The sequence below is a fragment of the Ambystoma mexicanum genome, chromosome 6p (genome assembly GCF_040938575.1).
Source record: "Ambystoma mexicanum isolate Mex_15411 chromosome 6p, UKY_AmexF1_1, whole genome shotgun sequence".
Classification (NCBI taxonomy): domain Eukaryota; kingdom Metazoa; phylum Chordata; class Amphibia; order Caudata; family Ambystomatidae; genus Ambystoma; species Ambystoma mexicanum.
Window position 1 is genome coordinate 81,409,793 of NC_090935.1, and position 26,523 is coordinate 81,436,315.

The following is a 26,523-nucleotide window of genomic DNA, read 5'->3' on the forward strand; positions in this document are numbered from 1 at the left end:
GCTGTTCTGGACTTCCATTTTGTTACAAGTATGGCGTGGGCTGCTAGTAGTAACTGAAGGATCAGATCTTTAATCCTATTCCATTCATCGTCACTTTTCTCTAGATCAAATAATATAAGATGATGATTTGTATACCATCTATTTCTTTACTCCACCTAGGACCTTGTTCCAAAACACTCTTATTCGGGAACAGCCCCACCACATATGCCAATAGTCGGCAAGCTCCCCACATTCCCGCCAGCATCTTGGGTTGTTCCTTTGGAACATCTTAAAGAGACTGAGAGGGCCGTATTGCCATCTGTGTAACAGTTTGATAGCTTGTAATTTGTATTGGCTTGATATGGATGTTTGCAATGTCGCTTTGCACATCCTTCCCCACATTTCTGGACTTATATGTTCACCTAGGTCTCTCTTGTAAAGCAATAGACTGGGCACAACAAGTTGAACAAATGGTTTATTGCTTGTAGGGATAAACTGGGTAGTAGAGACCCCCAACCATCTGCACAAGTAGACTGACTCCTCAAAGAATAACATTCTAACACAAAGCTCAGGATTGCTCTGATGTCATCAATAGCTAGGATTCCATCAGTAGAACAAGGAATGGGAATCAGATAACACATTAACATATAATAGAAAAGACATCAACATAACATCTCTCCCATCTTCTTCTCAGTGGGTAGTGGTCCCATCCCCTGCCTCATCCAATTATTTGTACATAGCTGTTATCAGGCCCTTCATCGCTGTCCTAGAATCTAGCAACTTTTCAAAGGGGGGTAAGGTCTCTCATCAACTTGTCTTTCCAAGCTGGTTTTGTTAGGATGCCTTTAATCTATATACATTGAAAAGTGGACAATGTGACTATCCCCAATGCTTCAGTCAGTTCTGGAAGTGTGATAAAAGAGTATTTTTTATGTATTTGCCCCACTCTCACTAGGCCAGCCTCATACCATGTTTGGAATCTCTCAACGTTGGGGATGTGTTCATTGATTCCCGGAGACCATAAGTGACTCAGTGGGGATGGCCATGTGGAGATCTTTTGCATCATCGTCCTATTTCTCCAAATTCCCCATATGGTATTCAGAATTGGGTGGTCGTTGATTCTATTGTGAAGTTTCTTTTTAGGGGCCCAGAGCCACTCTGATACTGTGACCGGTGATAGATAGTAATTGTCCATGTGTATCCATTGGGTTTTTTTGTGGTTGCGTAAATGAGGAAATTAGGACGTGTAAGTGGGATGCTTCATAGTATTTTCTGAGATCGGGGAGCCCTACTCCCCCTTTGCCTTTGGGGAGTGTTAGGGTGTCGTATGCGATTCTAGCCTTCTTCCCCAGCCAAAGGAATTTCACTATGGCTTTCTTGGCCTCGAAGAAGATGTTTTTGGGTATCTCCACAGGTAGCATTTGAAAGGGATATAAGAACCTGGGGAGGCAAATCATTTTGACAGCGTCGAGTCGCCCTAGCCAGGAGATCGTCAATTTCCTCCATTTATTAAGGTCAGGTGTGGAATTGTTGGAGGAGAAGGGAGCAGTTGACTACATATAAATCCACCAGGTCTTTAAAAATCTGTATTCCCAAGTATTTCAACTTGGAGTGCTCAGTTTTGGGCCCAAGTGTGGAATACCTGATTTCATTTGCCTTTGTCGATCCCCGTAGGGGAACCAGAATGGATTTGGTTTTGTTCACTTTAAAACCGGAGAGTCGGCCTTATTCTTCTAGTAAATAGAGAGCCTGGGGAATGGATGTTTTGGTATTAGTCACATGTAAGAGGTCCACCTTATATTCCACTTCTCCCTGTCGGATTCCCTCTACCTGGGACTCAGTCCTCAATGTTTGTGCCAGGGGTTCAAGGGAGAGTGCAGAAAGAATTGCAGAGAAACCATCTGGAGTATTCTCCATTCACAAATATGGATGCTTTAGGGGATGTGTATACCGCCTGTATTCCCTTTCTGAACCTTGGCCCTATCCCCACCTTACCCAGGACTGCTCTCAGGAATCCCCACTCCACCCTCTCAAAGGCTTTTTCTGTGTCAATTGAAAGGAGGACAGGCTCATTGGTCATGTACTGGGATGCATGAATAAGGTAGAGGGCTTTATGCATTGTGTCATCCCCTTGTCTTCACCAGTATGAATCTGACCGGGTCGGGGTGTATGAGTTGTGACATTAGTGTCTCCAGTCTAGCGGCCAGAACCCTTGAGTATATTTTCGCATCTAAGTTGAGTAGGGAGATGGGGCGGTATGAGGCACATTTTTTGGGGTCTCTTCCATCTTTGGGAATTACCATGATCAGGGCACGGGTAAAGGAGTCTGGTGCTTTCCCTGTTTCCAATATTTTGTTAACGAGGTCTGTCAAGAATCGTGTTAGTTGTGTACTGAAGTATCTATAGAATCCCACCGTGTAACCATATTCTCCCAGAGATTTACCTAGTTTTAGCCTCTTGATTGCACCTTGAACTTCTTGCTGGGATATGGGGGATTCTAACAGGTCTGAATCCTGGCCTGGTATCTTGGGCATATCAATAGAAGACAGGTAAATGTCGGTTCAAGGTTGATCAGGGTTTGTCTCTGAGGTGTATAGCTCTTCGTAGAAGGAAGCGAAGCATTCAGCGCTGGTAGAGGTAATATTGGCAGGGGCAGGGTTATCCTCGATTCATTCTAATACTTTCCACCCTGCTTTTTGTTCCCTTTGTCTTGAAGCTAGTAATGCATCAGCCTTGTCTCCTTTCTCATAAAATTTTGGTTTCAAGAGTCGAAGCTTGTGCACTATCTGCACGTGTTCTAATAACTTCAGTTCCTCTCTTTTTCTTTTTGCTTCATTAATTTTGATGGGATTGTTCACCTCATCTCTCATGTTTTCTCCCTCCAACTGACACATTTCGGTTCTGTGTTCAATGATCTTTCTTTCCCTCTTCTTGCAAGACCCTTCCTTTATTAAAATACCCCTCCAAGTGCTTTCCCTGCCTCCGAGACCACTTGCTCCACCAAATGTCTGCTATCACCATATCGTGGTCTGACCACGTAACTGGGATGATCTCTGAATGTGTTGTGATGTTGGAGAGATCTTTGGACAGGTATATATAGTCGATTCGGATGAACATGTTGTGTGGGTTAGATTAAAAAGTGTAGCCTTGTTCATTTGGATGCATGTCTCCACAAGTATCTCTCATTCCATATGTGTCCATCATCCCCATAAATTCTGTGCACTCTCCCCGAGAGTTTGGCCTCTCGCATTGGGATTAACAGGTTTCCAATCTTTGGCTGGGTCTGCCCATTGATGGAAGTCCCCTCCTAGAATGATATAGCCGGAGGCATCTAGCATGATTTTAGGGATCGATTTTGCCAGAAATCTTGCCTGTCCAGTATTGGGCGAGTAGATTGTTGCAATTGTGATCTTAACCTTAGCAATGTTTCCTGTCACCAGTAGGTCCCGCTCTTCTACATCGGACCAAGTCTTGGTTACCTCAAAAATCCCCACTCCTCCTTTCCTCAGTGGCCCAGTTTCCTCAGTGGCCCAGTGGCCCAGTTCCCCAGAACTCCATCCCATATGTTTTCCCAGTATTTGCCGTATTTGCCGTTCTTCCCCTTTAGCGTATTTTGTCTCCTGTAACCGGAGAACATCCACCTTGGCCCTACGGAATGTCTGCTCCCCTTCCCTCCCACCTCCCTTTCTTCACCCGGTTGGTGGCGTCTGATCAAGCCTGGTTGGTAGCACTTCTCTTAGTCCCTTTCAGATGTTTACCAGTGTTGCAGTGAGAGGTTTTGTTGTGTGTATGTATGCACTGCAACCTGGGAGGGTCAGCAATGTCTCCTTAGTGTGTGTTTTAGTGTCCAGTTTTCCTACATATGGCCCTTTCTCTTTTAACCATATGTATGGTGTGGTGAGTTGGTCGTTGGATGGTGGGGTTGGGTTACTTCGAGCGTATAGGAGGGTGTCCTCTGAATGGTTCCAGGAGTAAGCTGAGATGTTGGGGTCATTGCCAGATCCACCTGTGTTGTATCCACTCTAGGGTAAGCAGTCGACTTCGGTTTATTGTTCACTTGGGGGGTTGGGGTGGTGGTGCTTATAGTCTCTGTGGTGTGCCCCTCTCCCTGTTGCGTCCATAGAATTACACCGGGTGGTGGTTGCTGTGCGCACTTCTTCTACTATATGGGGTATTCAGCTTGTTGATCCGCAGTGGTTGGATTTGACCAGATTCTAATGGAGTCCCATGGGGGAGCGCCGTCAGGGCTCACAAGTTTACCCTCCCTTTGTGCTGTTGGGATGAGGGCTGCTGTTTAGTACTCCAGCATCCTTTGCTTCTCTAAGATTCTTCTGGGGCACAGTCCGTGTGCCATAATATTGAGCTTAAGGCTCTTTATCTGCCCCTATCCCTCTCCCTGCTCACCTGGGTGGCACTGTACAGCTAGTCTGGGCCTATATCATCTTGTGCTGTCGCGTATGGTCTGAAATGTCCATTTTCTGTGCTGCGCTCCAATGGATAGTGCAGGAGAGTTTGTGCCCCTCGGGATCATTCCGTATAGAGCTCTGTGGAGCTGTGGGGTATGGGAGTGAGGTCTCTGTATGTCAGCCTACCTCCTGAGGTCCCAGTAGCCCCCGTGTTCATGGGGCTCACGGCACGTTTCAAGGGAATGCGCCCCGGGCCGCCAGAGCAGCGGTGGGAGCTGCAAAGATTCCAAGGACGCCGGGAGTGTAACACAGGCCCCTGCCTCTGGTCCACCTCGGGCGGGGGCCCTCCAGCAGCGACCACCACCAGGTTCAGATCAGCACCTCGCATTGCACCTCCAAGGGCACTAGGGAGAGCAGAGTGTGGGCAAATCGCACCCCACAGCACTTCCCCAGAGCAGGTTTGAGATGGAGCAGGATTCCAACAACGGCAGTCTGGGCGCTTCCTGACCGAAGACACCCACCTTCTCGGTCCACTTATCCAATGTTCCTCCTGCAATTTCTTTGCAGTTCACGACTGTAGCTGTGCCTTGATCCTATGGGCCCTGCCTGCGGCACCGTGGAGAGACTCTTCCTCACAATACTGTCCCTCAGTTCACGCACGCCTGGCTGGTTCGTTTTCACCTTCCTGGGTCCGGCTGGCCATAGGTTCAAGTGTTGCTTTCAGGGGGATCCCTGCACCGATTTTCACTGGAATTTCTTCCAATGAAGGGGGGCTATTCCCAACACGGCCACTCACTTTTCTCCTGTGGGGGGTACAAAAAGTGGGGTCGTAGCAGCAGAGCTCATGCATAGAGCATGGATGTCTCTGCACCCACTGGAGGCCAGCCTTGATAGAATATTTTATCTGTCATCCCTGATGGATTTCCATACATATTTAACAATGCAATAAGAGACTGATTCCAAGAGATTTTAACCAATTGAAGAGAGGGACTAAATGAGGACCAAGCCGAGACAGAGTAAACTCCACTGATTCTGACTGCAACTAATAGGCCTGAAGAACGGCCTTGCTCTAATTTCTTAGCTGGTAAAAGCGAAATTTCATAGTCATCCCAGGCTAGTTTGGTTATAAGCCACGTCTCTTGAAATACAATAATATCAATGGTTTTAGAATAAACATTTAGGGACATTTGGAGATGTGAATTACCACGAGTATTCCAGCTCACCAGTGAAAGGGAGATTGATTTTTCCTCATTTAATGGTTATTTGCTTCTTACATAGGATGGGTTTGTTTGCATCTCTGCAGTTTGATGTGATGTAATAGCAACCTGATTGTACTGTTCTTGCATGGAATCTTGAGTAATTAAAAAGCACAATCCAAATAAGGTCAAATAAGGTGTTTAATATCACACCAGATGGTATCCATAATCTGACTATTGACAAGTCGGTATCAGAAATGAACTCCACTTGGTTGATGTCTCCTAATTCAATGTCTTCGAGTTCAGCTACGTCACTGAAAATATATAAAACACTGCTTCGATTCAGATCATAAGTGCCAAAGGGACCACCACGACATTTCAAGATCAAGGTGTGATATTTATTTATAATTAAGTTGGACTGATAAGCTTTATTGTCCTGAAAAAAATGTTTTATTCACTTGCATGGTAAATTTGTCTTCCACAGCAAGATTAAAGTTCCCATTTTGTGGATGACGATCGTTAAACTCCATTCAGGGGGGATGCGTATTAGTCACCAAATTTAAGCTTGTTTTAGTTATTTGGGTATGTGGATTAACAGTTATTAGAGGCAACCTCTTGTCCAAATGTGCATCTATCGCTTTTTTGATCATCTTGATTTTCCAATGTCGCAGGTAGGTTCTTGTCCACTTCAGATGGTGGTGAAGGGTGAACATTAATAATCTCCTTCGTTTTTAGATCATTTTCTCAGGACTCCTCTATTACAACCAATGCATTTAGTGGTGCATAATTCAAGTCAGCATCACAAGTTTAACCGTCATTAGATAACACAGCAGGAATAGCATTAGATACAGCAGGTGGTAACAAAACATTGTCTGACGGCAAGGCAAGAGTGATTGGTGTTACAGTAGTCACAGGAGGAGCTAAAGGTGGGATATACAATGTCTTCTTAGGTTGAGTATTAGCAGGAGCTGTCAAGTTCAAAAAAAGGTAACCAGGCTATTTCTTGGGTGTTTTGTGGTATTCAAACTTTTTATTTTTTTCTCATGCAATCCAGGCCCCTTGGTTCTCTTTGGCTGTTTGCGATCTTCTGTCAGCTTAGGTTTATTCAGCAAATTTAGAGGTACACCCAGAGGTCCCACCACTAAATCCCTATCAACAGGTTCTATTCTGGACCAGGACGTATTTTTTGTTGTTGTCACGGATCAGTAGAATGGATTCATCTATGGGTCGAATGATGTGCGGAATAGCAGGAATAGCTACAATCGCAGAAGCATCTATGTCTGCAGATTTTTGAGCTTCCGCAACCGTAATAGAAGGGGATTCGATTGCTGCACATTTCTGTGTATCCACAACGTATTTGTGGCACCAGAGTTTTGGACCAGAAGATCTACCAAAGATGGTAAATTCTTATGTAGAGCAGTCAGTCCAAAATCCAGTTGTTCTAATTGGTTTGATTGTGTTTCTATTGTAGCCTCAAGGGTGTCAAACAATCTAAATAGACCCAATAATGATATATGAACAGCTGTGAGGGTCAGTTAAATCATAGTGGGGTTAGAGTGACTTCTTGGTCACGGGATGGGGTGTACATATGATAAGGAAGATGATCGAGTTCATATAGGACAAGAGTGATTAGTATGCTCTGATTGTAAGTCATTTCCACAATTATAAGTGCATACAGGCACGCAGTTTGGGAGGGTGTGCCCAAAGCCAAAAACAGCATCCTCTCATGTGATGAATCACAAAATACCAGTCCAAATCTTGCCAAGCCATGGCAAATGCTGAAAGCAGAGATCCAAGCAGACAAGCGGGTGCTTGATGCGGTTCTTGCTTGCTTGGGTACAATCTCTGTGTACAGTGCTCATGTGCTTTCTTCCTAGGTTCAAATCCCATACATACATGGATACATCAACTTGGACCTCACCTTCCCCAACCATATAGATGTGATCAAAAAGGCATGCAACCCTACACTTCCAATGCATGAAACAATACATCCTTGAACAATACTACTTCCTCTATATAGTTCAAGCTGTTATCCTCTAAAAACTGCACTACAGAAAGCCAATCCTCACCAGACTCCCCAACATCACTCTTACCCCCTCCAAACTATACAGAACAGATCATCAAGACTCAAACCCTGCCAAAACACATAACTAACTCACTCCCAGCCAGCTCAGCTGGTTCCAAAAACTCCTTCAAAGGTCTCTGCATCATCTAGGAACCATTTCACCACAAGACCAACACATTCAAGTACATCACCCACACAAACAACAGTCAAGCCAATAAAAATGGCCATCATACGCATACCACGTTGCAAGGGCATTTGCACGCAAAAACAGGTTTTCACCCATCAGGCACCTCAGCTGGTTCCAAAAACTCCTTCAAAGGTCTCTGCAGCATCTAGGAACCATTTCACCACAAGACCAACAAATTCAAGCACATCACCCACACAAACAACAGTCAAGCCAATAGAAATGGCCATCATACGCATACCACATTGCAAGGGCATTTGCACGCAAAAACAGGTTTTCACCCATCAGGCACCCAGAACCTGGAATGCGCTTCCAGCCCACATCCATGCAGCCTCCTGCCTTATCAGTGCAAAATCCTCAACCTACCTCTTCCCCTACCTAATCCAACTAAACCTCCCCTGCCACTATCCTTTTCTCTATCTTGATCTTGCTCTCTTACTCGCTCTTACTATATTTTACCTCAATGTGTGTAAAGTGCCCCAGGATCCTCTGCATAGGGAGAGCACTGTATACAAGTTTATATACATAAAGCAATAGCAGATGTTCCATTGCAAGTTCACTTTTATTGAAAGCCTTCTCATTAGCTTATCTTACTTTTCAAATCCCAAAATCTGCTCATTAAAGTGTGGCCGAGCAGGCGTGGATCGTATACATCTCTAGGGTGGTAAAAGTGTATGTTTCTCCTGCTTTCCTATTCAAGGTTCATCCACATTTTTTAACTTGGTTCTGCCATACTCCATTTTGATAAGCCCAAATAATGAAAGCTAGAACCCCTATCAATGTTTAGTAAGATATAATCTAGCTCTAGGCACTATTAAAATATCATATAAAATATTAGAAGCCTGGAAGGGGACGCTGGCCAATCAGGATGCTCAGAACACAAGCAATATTGTCTGGTACAAGTCACTGTTCTGAGCAGCCTGGGTGCTGCTAGCGAGCGCCCCCTTCATTTCCCTGCCCCCTCACCTCTTAGCACATGTGTAGTTTCCTATGCAGGTGCTATGTGTGTGTAAATACAAAAAAAAAGAAGAAATGTACCTTGGTGCACATATCAGTACCATGTCATGGTTTCGAAGTCCCTTTTCAATGTTGTTGATGTAATGGTCATCAACATTGAAATCGGAATTAGAGAAACAAAAGTGTGGGGCCAGGCTGCACACCAAGGTAAGTTTAGCTCAGACCCATAAATGGGCCCACAGGGTCGCTATCATTATCAGTTACTCTTGGAATTTCCATATTCCTTGGTGTTTATGTCTGGTCTGAGCAAAATGATGTAACATTTGGGGATGAAGATACAACCCAGCAGCCCAGTACTGGAAGCCAGCATTGCAAAGATCTCCACGGCTACCATATACCTACCCTTAGTGCTGAGGTATGCTGGGATGAAAGATACCCAGACGCTGCAGAACACCAGCATGCTGAATGTGATGAGCTTTGCCTCGTTGAATCTGTCAGGGAGGTTCCTGGCAAGGAAAGCTACTATGAAACTGGCAAAGGCCAGCAGTCCCATGTAACCAATTACAGCATAGAAGGCAGTGCTAGAGCCCTCTGCACACTGCAGAATCATCTTCCCAGTTTCAGACTGCATGTCAGTGTGAGGGTGAGGAGGCGAGGTCAGCAGCCAACAGAGACAAATGAGTGCTTCTCCCAAAGTACACAAGAGGACCATAGAGGCAGATACTCGGGAACTCAGCCATCTTCTCAATCTGCTCCCAGGGCTGGTGGCATTAAACGCAATGACAACAGTTATGGTCTTAGCTAATACACAAGACACAGAAACAGTGAAGATAATCCCAAATGCAGTTTGTTGGATAAGACAGGTCAATTCTGCAGGACGTCCAATGAATAAGAGTGAACAGAGAAATGTCAACATCAGGGAGACAAGAAATGTGTAGCTGAGATCCCGGTTATTGGCCATCACTATTGGCGTGTCCCGGTATTGGTGAAATATTACAAGCACTCCTGCTGTTATTACAGATAAGACAACAGCTACAATCGCCAAACCCATGCCCAGGTTATCATAGTAGGAGAGGTAAACAATGACCTTATAAATGCAGCCGTCCTTCCTGATGTTGGACCACTGGTCCTCAGGGCATTTCATGCAGTTTGCCATGTCTGCAAAAAAGAAAATGTTTACAGGCTTAAAAGTTACATTTTATCTGAAATCACTTGGTCTATTTGCTTTGCAATACTGGTCTACAAGGGTTCTTGTAAGATATATCATTGAGTGACGCATACACTGCAAGGATCTCTGTACAAGCTGAAGATTACAGATATAATACCAAGGTTTCTATTTGACTCTGGTGTATTTAATGAATTTGATTGACTTGGGTAGTTTCTGCTACTAAGAAAAGGCAACACATTAACAAACTCTATAAATACTCCTTCTAGTGTGTCTGGCCAAAGCGTGTGTGTGCACATGTAGCAGGCCACTTAAGACGTCAAGAGGTCCACCTCAGAACATGAGTGTATTTATGCTTCAGTGATAGAGTTGCCATTTTCCATGCACATGTATGCATTTATTTTCTTGTTGGCATTATTGAGCACCACACACATCCTAACGGTTGCTTCTACGAGCCAGGTTTGAGAAGCATGGAAGTGGAAGGAAGAATAAGAGAAATAAGCCTGATAATGGGAGAGAAAGAATACTTGCACAGCTAATCACAAAATGTCTTCCAGTTCCTGAAGGTGGTTGTGGGTTGACAGAGGGAGGAGCAACATAATCACCCAGGATTTAGTCTATGTCATGTTTGTGTCTCAGGGCTGGGCTCAATTGCAGGTTTGGACAAAAGTGACAAAGATGCTACAACCTCTACTTTATAGCATCTTTGTGAGAAATTGTGAGAAATGTCCTTTTCTGGCATGAGGCCCTGAGTATTTTAAATGTTCCCTGGGCATATTTACACAATATTTACATGTCAAAATCATTATCAGCGTGTGAAAACCAAGAATGAAACCATGGGTCGACTGGTCCTCAGGGTTGGGTTACACCAAAGAAATTACTGTTGTTCCGTGTTAAAGAGCTGGCTTCTGGAAATCCCTGTGCCCCTGTGCCAATGCAGTACGAGGTCCAAAGTCCAGACATTGTTGAGAATGAGTAAGTGAGATATGGCTGTCGTCATACATGGTCATAGCTATTGCCTCCCTCATAGAGGGAGGACTACAGTTGCCTGAATCGGATATGACCTGTTTGGCAATGGTGCTTGTTTAAAGTCCCTAAAAATACCTATCACAAAGAGCCAGAGGTGCTGCCACACCTCAAACTTCCGCTTTCCAATCACCATGCTTAACCCATTCACTTTACTGATCTGAGGATAAAGAGTCTCTCCCACAACCCGAGCACAAGTGTCCCTACTCCTGGCTGCTATACCCGAACTTTCCTCGACTAGTGCCACGTGAACCCAACTGTTCTTCACTCACCATCACTCTCCTCTCTCATCTCACACCTCTCCCCCTCCTTATTGCTTCTCTGTCTCCATTCTCCCTCATTCCTCCCCCTGATATTCCACTACTGCTACTCCACCCTCCAACCTGTCTATCTCTACCCCACTCTCTCCCCTGAAGTGTAAGGCAAGGCCAATGGGGTACTGGGATGAGAAAACGGAATGTGGAGGAAATGGGATACTGGGATGATGAAGAGGGTGACAGGGGCAAGGCAACAGATTACTAATGGTTACCAGAATAAGGAAGAGGGAGGTAGGCATAGTAGGTGTAGCAATGAGAAAGAGTAAGACAGTGGTAATTTAACATATCACGTATGGGGTACTGGGGCAATCAAGAATGAGGTGGGGGTTATGGGATACCAAGACAAGGAAAAAGGTGGCAGGGAAAAGGGTTCTTGGACAAGGGAGGTAGGGTAAAGTTGTACTGGGAAGAGGAAGAGTGAAGCAAAGTTAATGTGGTGTAGGGACGAGGATGATTGATGCAAAGTTATGGGGAACATGGACAAGGAAAAGGGAGGAAGGAATACATGGGATACTGGGATGAGAATGAAGAAGGCAAAGGAAAGGCAAGAGATTACTAATGTGTTACCAGGACAAGGAAGAGGGAGGTATCCACAGTAGGGTGCTGGAACGAGAGAGAATGAGTTAATGGTATTGCAACAGATTACTTGGGATGAGGGAGACAGGTAATATGGTACTGGGAAGAGAACAAGTGATGTGGGTTATGGGGTAATGTAACAAGGAAGAGTCAGGCAAGGTTAATGCGGTACAGCTATGAGCCAGAAAGAGACGCATGCTCATGTGGTACTGAGAAGTGGAAGCGTGAGGTGGGGATAATGAGGTACTGGTCAAAGAAGATTTATGTGAATGTAATGGGGAACAAGAACAAAGACGAGGGAGGCAGGGATACATGGAATACAGGGCTGAGGAAGGGTAAGCAGGGATAAGCCAACAGATTACTAATGGTTTACCAGGATGAGGAAGGCAGAGGTGAGCATAATGGGGTTCTGGAACAAGGGAGACAGAGCTGGGATAATGCAAAAGATTACTAATGGAGTACTGGGAAAATGTAGATTGTGGTGGATGTAATTGAATAGTGAGAATAGGAAAGGGGATATTGTAAAGGGGCACTGGGATGAGCGAGGAAGGGTAATAGGGTAATGGGATGGGGAAGTATGAGGCAAAGGTAATGGGTTACTGGGACTAGGAATAGGGAGGCAGAGGTAATGGTGTATTGGGACTTGTAATATGGAGGCAGAAGTAATGGGACAAGGAAGTGTGACATAGAGTTAATGATCTTGAGGGACAAGAACAATGGAGGGAGGGGAAAATGGGGAACTTGGACATGGAAGAGTGAGGTGGGGTAATTAGTGACTGGGACTAGGAAGCTTAACAGTATATTAATGCAATAGATGTTTAATGGACTACCGGGAGGAAAAAGAAGGTGGGGGTAATAGGATTACAAATGGGATAGCAGGACAAGGAACATGGGATGAGCTTAATGCAATGGATTAATACAGAGACAACAAGATGGAGAATATAGCACTGGGGGTAAAGCAAGGACTACTAATGGGAACAAAGAGTAGGAAGAGGGAGGCAGGGGTAATGCAATGGATTCCAAATTGGATACGAGCATGAGGAAGAGGGAGGCATGGGTAATGAGGTGTCGGGACATGGAAGAGGCAGAGTGGGTAATGCAAGAGATTACTAACTGGGTACTGAGATAAGGTAATGGGAGTTGTGTGTAATAGGGTACTAGGCCGAGGAAGAGGCAGCTGGGGTTATTGGGTACCCGGACGATGAAGAGGCAGGTGGACATAGTTTGCTGCTGGAATGAGGAAGAGCGAGACAGTGGCAACACAATGGATTACTAGTGTGGTACTGGGACAAGGAAGAGGGGGTGGGGCTAAAAAGGTATCAGGACAATGAAGACTGAGGTGGGGGTAATGGGATACCAAGACAAGGTAAATTGTGGTACTTGTAAGAGAAAGAGTGAGGTGGGGATAATGGGACAAGGTAGTGTGAGGAAATCGGGTACTGCAACGAGAAAGAGGAATGCAGGGTAAAGGTTAACTGAGAAGAAAAATGTGTGGTGGGGATAACAGGATACTGAACGAGAAAGATTGGCAGAAAAGCAATGATGAACAGAGACAAGCAAGAGGGAGGCCCGGATAAATGGAATACCAGGATGAGGAAAGGGAAGGCAGGGCAAGGAAACAGATTGGAAACAGATTACTAATGGGTTACCAGGACAAGTAAGAGTGAATTAGGCATAGTGGGGTACGTTAAAAGGGAAGCATGGAGGCATGATCATGTGATAATGGGAGGAGGAAGATTGAGGTGGGGATAATGGGGCAATGAATGAGGAATAGGGAGGCAGAGAAAATGGGGTGCTGGTTCAAGAATCTTCAACATAGAGTTAATGGGGTTGGGGGAGGAGTAAATGGGGTACTTGGACATGAAAAAGTGAGGTGGGGAAATGAGGGACGGGATGAGGAAGGGTTAGAGGGAGAATGATGCAACAGATGTCGAATGGAGTACCAGGATGAGGAATTGGGAGACTGTGTAATCAGATTACCAATGGGTTAACATGACAAGGAACAGTGGGAGGCCTTAATGGAATGGATTGCTAAAGAGATACTGAGATGAAGAGGAGGGAGGTTGGGGAAAAGCAAAGATTACTAATATGTACAAAGACGAGGAAGACTGCACTGCAGGGGTGATAAACTGGATGCCACTGAACATGAGGTCAGAGTTTTTGCCTGTGCATCAAATACCTAAGATATTGTCACTAGATAAGATTGTCTGTGAGCACTCTGGTAAATGGTAACTCCTATTATGTAAAAAGGAATTACGATCAGTTGGTTTGTGATATACAGTAGTGGATAATTTGCCCATCTTTGCTTAAATTGCCAAACATAATAACTTAATTGTCTTTTTACAAAAAGTATTTGTTCTGAGTATTAACCCATTCACAAAGAAAGTGTAATGTTATTCTTCTCCATTGAAAATAAGGAAAACATCATCAATGTATCTGACCCAGGTGTAAATGTTATCCCTAAGGTGGTTCTGATCTGTGTAGATGCATTATTTTTCAAATTCAGCTATATATAGATGAGCCAGACTAGGGGTGAATGTAGCACCCATAGCCGTACCTGATATTTATTCATTATGCAAAAAGAAATATTTTGTTAGTGCCAGTGCTGCATGCTGTAGAGCAAATTGGTTAGAGGCATCCAAATTCACTTTGCATTTCTTATTGCAGAATTTTTGTATGTACGGATTGTATGTCCAAAGTGACCAAAAATAGTTTTGTGTTTCAACAAACAAGTCTTTTACCACATTGAGCATGGTCGTGGGGTCCCTAACGTATAATTGCAAACATGGTACTGTAATAAAAATGCAAGTCCAGCGCGGTATGAAGAAACGCATTTATCAGCTGAGAGAGTAGCACGATAAAAGGAGCGGGGGCCCTTTCTCATATATGTGAAATTAAAAGCTTAATACGATTAAGCCATAAATCCTGGGACACAGGTAAGTATAATTAAACTTAGAAGTAGAATGAAGCGTGGTAAATAGGCCCCAAAGCCTGCTTTGTTTTAAACATGAGAGAACGTTTTGTTCACAGGAAAGGCCACTCCAGACAGTTCATTAGCACAGAGCATGCAATTCCTGGCCAAGTGTACTGAGAAGCACCCAGAGGTTGTTATTTTTGAAGGTCAACTTATTAGAGCGCACAGGGTTTGCCAGTGCAAGAGGAATATATTACCATTTTATAATTCAAAATCATTTATGAAATGTGATTTTCTAGTGAAGCCCGCAAGACCCATGGCAATTTCAAATCGGCTGCAACCATTTTCCCTGGTAAGAGGGTTATAATGTTCCCAATATGCAACAGTCATTTGAACGTATGTCCATGGGTCAAGGCTCTATGGTGTCGTGATGGGAGACAGGAAGAGGCAACCAGGGCAGAATAATAAAGTTCTGCTGGTCGTCTCAATTGTTTCAATCATATAAAATTGTGTTGTGGGAATTGGGGGTGGATTGTGACATCACATCATTGTAATTGAGGGTGGTGTGGGAATGTTCATGGACCCAATGATCCAGCGTAATATACATAGTTCCATATGAGTCCAAAGTGCAAGAACCAATCATTTCTGTGTGGGGAGATTTTTTCTATGTCACACGATTGCAAAATGGTAATTCTTTTACTTTCTATAAAAGATTTTGAGAGCACCTTCTCATCCAGTTCTTGTTCCGCGTTCTGTTTGAATTTGCTCTTCCAGCTGAATAAACTTGATATAGTTCTTGCACCGGTCTACACTCCTTTTTGACTACTTTTGTAATTTTTTGGTGGCTGCTACGAGGCGACCCTGATACATTTTTGGAGGCCCCAGTGAGATATCTTTGCCGTTCGACCGAGGCGTGAATTCCAGCCGTGCTACCGCAGGAATGCGGGGCAGCATCCAATGGCCAGTATAAAGAGCTCAAGAGAGGTCCGTGGACACCACTCCCAAAAATCTGCCTGGTCTGGCTCTGCCTTCACTCCAATCGAAAGTGCAGATATTTAAAGATAGTCTTCGAGGTCGGAAGAAGTGGAGAATTTCTTAAAAGCATAAGTGAGTGTACCCATGCATGAAAGCACCAGTGGCATGAGGGACTCTTTTTACGGTGTATAGGACACACCCTTGTTAGTGGTGAAGCAGCCAATTGACAGTGCTAGTCTTAGATATTCGGTCTGTCATTCTGATAGGGAGCAGGTAGATGGTGACACATCTGCTTTAGTGCATAGAGTGGCGTAGTAAGTGGCGGACCTTGTTAGATAAGTGTTGTGCATAGAGCAGGCAGTTGGTATAGTTGCATCATTTCTTTTTCCTTGGGGAAGAGTTTATTTGGGTATATGCAAGCACGTTTGCGTTAGTACCAGCAGTTTGTTTTCTGCCAAATTAATGTGTAAATAGCGCAAAGCCGCGTACCGCTAGTTGCGGATATAGTTGAGCAAGGAGAAGAATAACAACTTTTTCTAACTCACTAATAAAAGGGCTTTATTGTTAAGGTGCAGGCCTGTGGTGAAGGCCACTTCTATACTAATACGATTTAACAGGGGGAGCCTGTGGAGAAGGCCACTGTGTGTAAGTGTTGAGTGTGAGGTGTGAAAGATGGGCCTGTGGAGAAGGCCGGAGTGGACGAAAGTAGGTTGTTTGGGCAAAGTGGTGAGTTTAAACATTAAGTGAGTGGGGTTGTTTGGAGAAAGAGTGAAATTTAAAAAAATAAAAAAGTTTGTTTTTATTTTGTGAAGGGAAGAAAGAAGTTAGGAAGGTAGAATATTCAAATATGAATATCACAATATCCTTTTGAGTGAGTACACAACACAGTGGGCAAGTGTTATAATGAGTGGCACGGAGAAAGAACGTTCAATAAAGATATTATAGAAAGTATGTACTTAGCAGCTCCATATAAAGGAGCTAAACTAAAAAGAGACAGGACATGCTAGGGCTTTGGAAATTATACGAGGAGAAAGAGAAAGAAACGTAGAAGGAGAACGCCGAGGAGGAGCAGGGAAGTGTGCCAACACACTATGAAATATACCCGTTATTAAAAGCAGCGGCAGGGTATACAAATCCTAAATGAGAGTATCAAGAAAAGGAAGAAACACATAAAAAGCAAAACAGGGGCAGTACAAGCGTCATCAGGAATGACAAAAAAGGGAAGAGGAAATATTTAAATGACATAAAAAAGAGTGCGCCGCAACAACTTGACAGTGTGTTCAAGGAGGCAAAAAAAGCTGTGGAAAGGTAAATAGAGGATGAAGGAAAGGAACATGAGAAGGGAACAAATGAACATGGGTGGACAGCAGGACATATCAAATTTAAGATAGACAAGTGGGGTCGGGACTCAGACCATAGTGAAACTGACAGTGCAGACACTGCAAGCCATATCAGACTGGGAAGACAGGGCTGACCGCAATTCAGGGGATGACGAAACAGACAACCACCCTGTGACAGATAGGAGACGGGAAAGGAGAAGGGATGAAAGAGAAGAGGAGGAAAGGGAAGAATCATTGGGTGACTAAGGAAACAGGCTGGGCAGCAAGAAAACCAGAATAGCTGTAGCAAAAAGACCACAACGTGGTAATAAAACACAGGGCATACACACAAATACCACCTTTATAGAAAGAAAGGGGCTAGGTTGATTACATACCGTGGAAGACAATGGACAGGAATAATCTAGTTTACAGTTTACCTTTGTTGATGGCAGGGGCGAGCAATTGGATTTATGTTTTTGAGAAAGAGACAGCAGCAATCACATTGGCCATAGGAGAAATAAAAAGTTTGTTGGCAGTATTGGTCGGGGGGGAGAAGTGATGAAATATGGCTGCAGGCCGGATACTCCAGGGTAAAATTAAGCTCTATTATACATGATGGAGTGCCATTCAACATTATCAAGCTCCTGTTTGGAAGGCTCAGATGGAGCTCTATCCAGACACGCCAGACATGGGATCTATACTGGCTAGCAAAATGAAGCCTGACAAGGAACCCGCCGAATACATACGATCAATACTCAAAATGTGGATGCAATAAAATAAGCAGTCATGGGATGAAAAACATACCTTTGTTCTACCATATCCTAGTGAGGGAGCTCCCCGCAGATGTACAGGTCTCTGTATAAACAGTGGGAATTGAGGCAAAGGGGTGGCCTGACCACTGTGCACTTTTGCAAGAATAAACAGAAGAAGGATAAGGAGATGGAGGATAATGCAAAAAAGGCAGAACACATATTGGTTTAGAAAAAACTGGGGAAAATACACATGGAGGGAACAGTACTCACAGGGCCAGTGGTGGTGCCTCAGGCATAGCAACGGGGGCTTCCCATGGCTGCGATGATGCCACCAGGAGTCTACACACAGTTGCCACCCAACCAGCAGCGGGGGCCGGTACCAATGCCACAGCAACGCACATTCACAAACATGCAGCCACCTGAGGTTATGCAGGCCAACAGGGGAGGTGCATATATGGGACAGTATCAGACAGGAGAGGATACACCACACGTGGAAGGGAAATGGGATACAGAGGTAGGACTCACATTTTGGAATACAATGTTACGGACGTGGGAATTTTGGACATATTGAACAAACATAGTTGAAGCGGAGAGGGCAACAACAGCAGACATACCTGCAGCATACACCTCAACAGATGTAGGTCATACCTCAACAACAGCAGGCATACATGCCACAGACTACACAGCAAGTACAGGTAATACCACAGCAGCAACAAGTGCAGTTACAGCCTGCACAGACACAGGGAAGTACTACCCAAGCACAAATACAGGTGCATAATGGGGAAATGGTGGGAACTCAAGGTACAGTGAACATGCTTCAGGCACCAGCATAGACACAGATAACCAGAGGAGTGACAAAATATTGGGGAAGAACCCCATACTCCAGTATACTGGAGTGAGAATGGTGGATGGTAACTCATTTGCATCACCCGTGAACACTTTTTCCCGATAGGGGTACACACTGGGAGTGCAAGTGTGTCCTAATCTAGAAAAACTGAAGACCCTGCAGAGGAACTGGAGGTAGCAGTTCAGATAGGACAGAGGTTTTTTCTTTTTCCTGTAGATACTGGGGCAACCAGATTATGCATCAAGGAAGAAGAATTTACATTATCAAACAAAGGTTTGGACACACACAGCTTTTCAGGAACGATTTTGAATGTTCCTCTGACAAAAGATTTGCCCTTAACGATAGGGACCAGCATATTGTCGCACCTTTGCTATATTCAAAAGACACTCACACCAATATGCTGGTGAGGGATTTACTTTGCAAGTTGCACGCCACAATTTCATTTTCAGAAAAAAGGATGGTGTGTTCCATATCGGAAAAATACCCAGCCCGGGTGACAGTACTGATTCAGGAATACCATGCACACAGTGCAATTAGAGGGATACCCCCACACACATAGATGTGTTTGTATATGGAGTGCACATGCTCCTGGGATGGTTGCCAGGGATTGAGGGGAAGGTGTTCTGGCTGTCTAATGAGTTTTTGTTCAAGGCCTCAGTGCCCCTCCTCAGTTAGCTCAAGCACACACACTCTACTGTACTTGGAGGAAGTAATAGTACGAAAGACATGATTATAGTGGTTGCTACTGATGAGAACAACATGAAATGGTAATCAATATTTTATATTGATCCCAAAATGACAATGACAGGAGTAAGTGACACAGAGTTGTTTGAAACAAAAGAGAACAAAGAAGGAGAGGTAGTGTTTGAGCTTAGCCTAACTTGTCCAGTTCTTATAAGCAGAAAGAGCAGTGCTCCAAATGATGTAGATAGCAAAACAAAAAGCCCACTACTTAGAGGAAAATTTGTAAAAAATTCCCAAGAGCTTGTGGACATCGTGACCCCATGATCTAGGAATACTTAAATGGGCAGTGGCAGTACAGATTAATTTAAGAGAAGGAGCACTGCTGCCACTAGTAAAATAATACCCCTTATCACGAGAAGCAGGTGAGGGCATATATAAGACATTGCATGCCCTATGGCAGCAAGGCATAATACATGTCAGCTCCAAACCTTGCAACACTGTTATCTATCCAATTAAGAAAGCAAAGAGAGGGGTGTGACATTTAATACAGGATTTACGCCATTTGAATGACATTATTAAGGCAAAAAATACATTGGTGCCAAACCCTGCAACAATTTTTTGCAGCGTTTCTGCAGAGGCACATTTTTTCACAGTGGTGGACTTAAAGAATGTGTTTTTCTCCATCGCACTACACCCAGACTCCAGGTATCTCACTGCATTTATGTATATCGGGATGCAGTTCCAACATACTAGAATGCCTCATGGATACTGCAAAGGGCTAAGCATCTTTAATAGAGTGATACAACAGGACCTGAGCAACCTAAAGGTTTCGAGCACAGTGATACAATACGTTGATAATTTATTAGTGTGCAGCACAATAGAAGAAGAGTGTAAAAAGGACTCAGTGACACTACTGACAATGCTAGCTGACAAAGGATACAAGGTGGACAGGGATAAGTTGCAATGCTGTCAAAAAGAAGTGGTTTACTTGGGTCAGATTGTGTCAGCAGATGGGAGAAAAATAAGACCAGAAAGAGTAGAGGCCATACATAAGAATCCACGACCTAAAACAGTGAAAGAGATGCAGCAATTTTTGGGCTTGTGCAACTATTGCAGAGCATGGATTTTTGATTACTCCACATACACCAGGCCATTGCTGCAAGCACTAAAAGAAGCACAGAAAAGCAAAACACACCTAAAATGGATGGCCGATATGGACGAGAATTTTGATGCATTGAAAAATGAACTAACACTTGAACCAGTGTTAGCAACTCCCAATTACAAGGAAACATTTCACCTGTTTTCACATTCAGATGGAAAAGTAATGACAGCAGTACTGACACAGAAAAATGTCAGGAGCAAAAGACACTTGCATATTACAGTGGGTCTTTGGATGTAGTGATGCAGGGATACTTCCCATGTGAGCAGGCACTTGCCACTGCTGCATATGATATTGAAAGGCTTCCACAATAACCATGGGGTGCCCAGTAGTTCTATATGTGTAACATGCAGTATTTGCAATACTTGAGAAAACAAAATCAATATTGACTACCCAAAGGTCTTCAGGGTATGAGGTAATAATAACCAACCCAGCATTAGAAGTGGTGCGGTGCAGGAAAATAAAACCAGCTAAGTTCATTGCAGAAAAAATAGAAGAAGGAGCCTATGTGCATGACTGTGTAGCGTGCATTGACAGGCACGTAGGAAACCCTGTAGTTAAGGAAGAAGTGATTGAAAGGGGTGACATGATCTTCATTGACAGAAGTTCCAGCAATGATCAAACCACGGGACAGAGGCACTCAGGGTGTGCAGTAGTGGGGTATGGAAGAGGAAGGAGTTAATAGTGTACTCACAAAAGCAGCTGGATTAGTGTCTCTAACTGAAGCAATAAACAAGTTCAAGCAGTAAACATCTTCTCAGACTCAGCTTATGTCACCTTCACAGTACACTGAGGACTAGCAAGATGGGAAAGGAGAGGATTTATAAGAAGTGACAGTACTCCTGTTTAACATGCCGTTTTGCTGAGATAACTATATCAAATGTTACCACTCCCAGTAGAATTACCATTAATAAAGTGCAAAGCCCACGCAGGAGGGAAAGAGTGTATCTTACTAAGAAACGAAAGAGCAGACAGAGCAGCAAATGAAGCAGAATTTCTGCCAGAGGGATCACATGCGCTGTACCGTGGCAAGGAAGAAAAAATACCCCTAATGGCAGTACTGAAAGTGAGCAAAGAGAAAGATGCATTGCCAGAGAGTTTTAATGCAATTCCAATCTTACAAATAATTGAGCTGCAAGAAGAAGCATCAGATGCTGAAAAGATCTCTGGAAGCGGAGAGGGTGCGCTCTGCGCTCTGTCTCAGATTGATCTGGTTTGGTGTCATGATAGCACAGGAAAGGTTGTTATACCAAGGAAATTGTTACATTGTAACAGCTTCACTTTCCTTCCCACGTATCGAAAGAACATGTGGCTGCAGGGCTCAGTGAAGACTAGTTTGTGCTAAATTTGTATGAATTTGTTTCTGAGTATGAGAGCAATTGTGTGGTGTGCCAGTAATATCTGCCAGGTCATGCATTAAAAGTTGTACAGGGAACTTTGCCACGAATGGAGGGCCCATTCCGGCACTTGCATATTGATTATTAGATATACAATAAATGTGTACTTCATACAAGTACCTGCTAGTAGTGGTGTGACTATTCTCACGTTGACTTGAGGCAGGTCCCTGTGCCCATAACGATGCCCGCTCGGCAGCAAAATTCTTGGTGAGGGAGGTGTTCCTGAAGTGGGGATTTCCATAAGAAATTTGCTTTGATATTGGGAAGCATTTAGCTAATTAATTAATGAAGGAAATTACAATTCCCCTGGGGATATGACATAAACTATGTACAGTTTACCATGCACAAGCTAATGATTTGGTATAGAAGATGATTGGACTGCTAAAAATATGACTGGAAAGGCGTATGCAAATGCTTGAAAATCATGGGTGCACTGCTTGCTGCTTGCTTTATTTGCTTTAAGGAATATGCCTGGAGGAGAGGAACACTTGACTCCTAATGAGATTGTTACAGGGCAAAAAATGCATGAGCCACATCTGCCATTGGATAGCATATATGATGCTCATTCTACTTCAGCTATTCTGGGAGGGTAATTTGATCAGTATCTGAAAAAACTTACCAAGTCCCTTAAAAATATATCATTGCAGAAAAGGCCTACAAATCAATGTGAACCAGCAAGTGATGTCAACTGACAATTTCCAAAAAGAGGACCTCTTTTTCCAGGAGACAAAGTGCTCATCAATAACCATACACGGAAGTGGAAAGAGGAGTGTTTCACTGTCCCGCTAACCGCCATCTATTCGGCACCAACTGCAGTTAAGGTAGAGGGATGCCGCAGATGGGTCTATATAACAGATGCTCGCAGAGATAAAAGGACTGTCTCCCAAAGCATAACATGATCGGAAGTATCACTGAGTTCTACTTTCATTTTCTAACTGCATTGAGATTTTTTCAGAAACCAGTAAAAGAGCAGAGGAGGGTTGTACTGTAAAAATGATCACCAAGAAAAAGAAATGTTCAAGACTTAGGAGTATTATGATGTTAATTTGTTTTAGTATTGCATTGTTGTTTTTATTTTATATGTTTTTCCAAGAAACAAATGAAACACAGTTGAATCCACCCACACAAAACTTGTTCAGAAGGTGTTTGGTGAATGTTGCAGGGGGAATGCATAACAGTTGTGCCATATAAAAGTATGACAAACAGTGATCCTGCTTCTATATCCATTTAAACTCTTGTAACTGATGTTATAAAGTTAAAGTAATTGTATCTTAACATTTGGCTGTGCATTTTCATCACACTGGTTGCGATTGCTGCCCTAAAATTGATTTGTTTTGATTTTGCTTTTGAATTTAAATATTAATAAATATTTCATGATTGCACACCAACCTGTTTCATGGTCCATTGCAACATGGGGTGTTTGTCAAGTGGGGTGTGAGATGGGTTGGCTGCCTTCTCAAAGCAGAATCCAAAATGAATAAATCAAAAATGTATGTATTGTGTGCCACATCCCTGGCAAGTGGAAAGAGTCCTGGTCTGGAGTATGCTGTGTCTTTAAATCTGTTACAACTGGGTTCAATTGGACACTTGCCACCTCCTTCAATCAATACTTTCCTACTTGCTACTTTACCGCTCTCACTCTCACCCTCAACCATGATGCCCTTCCACCTACTCCAATGAGCTCTTTGTAGCCCACAAAGTCTGTCTCCTTGTCCTTGCCCTTGTCTCTGCCAAATCATCCTACAACACTGACAATATATCATCTACCTGCTCTCATCATCACAAGCTTTCCATGTCCCCAGGTAATGTTCTCTCCTTCCAAAAACCACTCCCTATCATCTTCTCTCTCAGCTAATGGCATTGCATCCTATTTCTCCTCAAAAATCACAAAAAATATGTGATACCCTATACACTTTGAAATCTCTCCCACCTCCTCCCTCCTTCTCTCTACCCTCTATTAGCCACCTCCTTCTTTGACTTCATCCCCACTACCCTGCTGAACTCCTACGAATCCATCACTCTGCAAATCCGTATAGTTTACCTTTTGCCCCTATGCACCACAAACATTAGGAACACATACCTATCTGCCCTCTCATCTCCCCTGCCTCACCAACCTCTGGCACTACCAGTATTTTCACTCCTAAGAAAACATGAATCTCTTATCTCTTATGAAGGAAATTACAATTCCCCTGGGGATAAGACATAAACTATGTACAGTTTATCATGCACAAGCTAATGATTTGGTATAGAAGATGATTGGACTGCTAAAAATATGACTGGAAAGGCGTATGCAAATGCTTGAAAATCATGGATGCACTGCTTGCTGCTTGCTTTATTTGCTTTAAGGAATATGCCTGGAGGAGAGGAACAGATTGTTACAGGGCAAAGAATGCATGAGCCACATCTGCCATTGGATAGCATATATGATGCGCATTCTACTTCAGCTATTCTGGGAGGGTAATTTGATCAGTATCTGAAAGAACTTACCAAGTCCCTTAAAAATATATCATTGCAGAAAAGGCCTACAAATCAATGTGAACCAGCAAGTGATGTCAACTGACAATTTCCAAAAAGAGGACCTCTTTTTCCAGGAGACAAAGTGCTCATCAATAACCATACACGGAAGTGGAAAGAGGAGTGTTTCACTGTCCCACTAACCGTCATCTACTCGGCACCAATTGCAGTTAAGGTAGAGGGATGCCGCAGATGGGTCTATATAACAGATGCTCGCAGAGATAAAAGGACTGTCTCCCAAAGCATAACATGATCGGAAGTATCACTGAGTTCTACTTTCATTTTCTAACTGCATTGAGATTTTTTCAGAAACCAGTAAAAGAGCAGAGGAGGGTTGTACTGTAAAAATGATCACCAAGAAAAAGAAATGTTCAAGACTTAGGAGTATTATGATGTTAATTTGTTTTAGTATAGCATTGTTGTTTTTATTTTATATGTTTTTCCAAGAAACAAATGAAACACAGTTGAATCCACCCACACAAAACTTGTTCAGAAGGTGTTTGGTGAATGTTGCAGGGGGAATGCATAACAGTTGTGCCATATAAAAGTATGACAAAGAGTGATCCTGCTTCTATATCCATTTAAACTCTTGTAACTGATGTTATAAAGTTAAAGTAATTGTATCTTAACATTTTGCTGTGCATTATCATCACACTGGTTGCGATTGCTGGCCTAAAATTGATTTGTTTTGATTTTGCATTTGAATTTAAATATTAATAATTATTTCATGATTGCACACCAACCTGTTTCATGGTCCATTGCAACATGGGGTGTTTGTCAAGTGGGGTGTGAGATGGGTTGGCTGCCTTCTCAAAGCAGAATCCAAAATGAATAAATCAAACATGTATGTATTGTGTGCCACATCCCTGGCAAGTGGAAAGAGTCCTGGTCTGGAGTATGCTGTGTCTTTAATTCTGTTACAACTGGGTTCAATTGGACACTTGCCACCTCCTTCAATCAATACTTTCCTACTTGCTACTTTACCGCTCTCACTCTCACCCTCAACCATGATGCCCTTCCACCTACTCCAATGAGCTCTTTGTAGCCCACAAAGTCTGTCTCCTTGTCCTTGCCCTTGTCTCTGCCAAATCATCCTACAACACTGACAATATATCATCTACCTGCTCTCATCATCACAAGCTTTCCATGTCCCCAGGTAATGTTCTCTCCTTCCAAAAACCACTCCCTATCATCTTCTCTCTCAGCTAATGGCATTGCATCCTATTTCTCCTCAAAAATCACAAAAAATATGTGATACCCTATACACTTTGAAATCTCTCCCACCTCCTCCCTCCTTCTCTCTACCCTCTATTAGCCACCTCCTTCTTTGACTTCATCCCCACTACCCTGCTGAACTCCTACGAATCCATCACTCTGCAAATCCGTATAGTTTACCTTTTGCCCCTATGCACCACAAACATTAGGAACACATACCTATCTGCCCTCTCATCTCCCCTGCCTCACCAACCTTTGGCACTACCAGTATTTTCACTCCTAAGAAAACATGAATCTCTTATCTCTTATGAAGGAAATTACAATTCCCCTGGGGATAAGACATAAACTATGTACAGTTTATCATGCACAAGCTAATGATTTGGTATAGAAGATGATTGGACTGCTAAAAATATGACTGGAAAGGCGTATGCAAATGCTTGAAAATCATGGATGCACTGCTTGCTGCTTGCTTTATTTGCTTTAAGGAATATGCCTGGAGGAGAGGAACAGATTGTTACAGGGCAAAGAATGCATGAGCCACATCTGCCATTGGATAGCATATATGATGCTCATTCTACTTCAGCTATTCTGGGAGGGTAATTTGATCAGTATCTGAAAGAACTTACCAAGTCCCTTAAAAATATATCATTGCAGAAAAGGCCTACAAATCAATGTGAACCAGCAAGTGATGTCAACTGACAATTTCCAAAAAGAGGACCTCTTTTTCCAGGAGACAAAGTGCTCATCAATAACCATACACGGAAGTGGAAAGAGGAGTGTTTCACTGTCCCACTAACCGTCATCTACTCGGCACCAATTGCAGTTAAGGTAGAGGGATGCCGCAGATGGGTCTATATAACAGATGCTCGCAGAGAT

General features: G+C 43.4%; 1 protein-coding gene across 1 annotated transcript in view; it reads right to left on the reverse strand.

Annotated features, from left to right (window-relative positions):
• Nucleotides 1-9,043: 9,043 nt before the first annotated feature.
• The window catches only part of LOC138510682 (vomeronasal type-2 receptor 26-like), a 469,167-nt gene continuing 451,687 nt past the window's right edge, over nt 9,044-26,523 (reverse strand). Inside the window, exon 6 of the mRNA XM_069626460.1 lies at nt 9,044-9,945. Coding sequence (XP_069482561.1) covers nt 9,044-9,945 — 902 coding nt within the window. The remainder of the gene's footprint in view (nt 9,946-26,523) is intronic.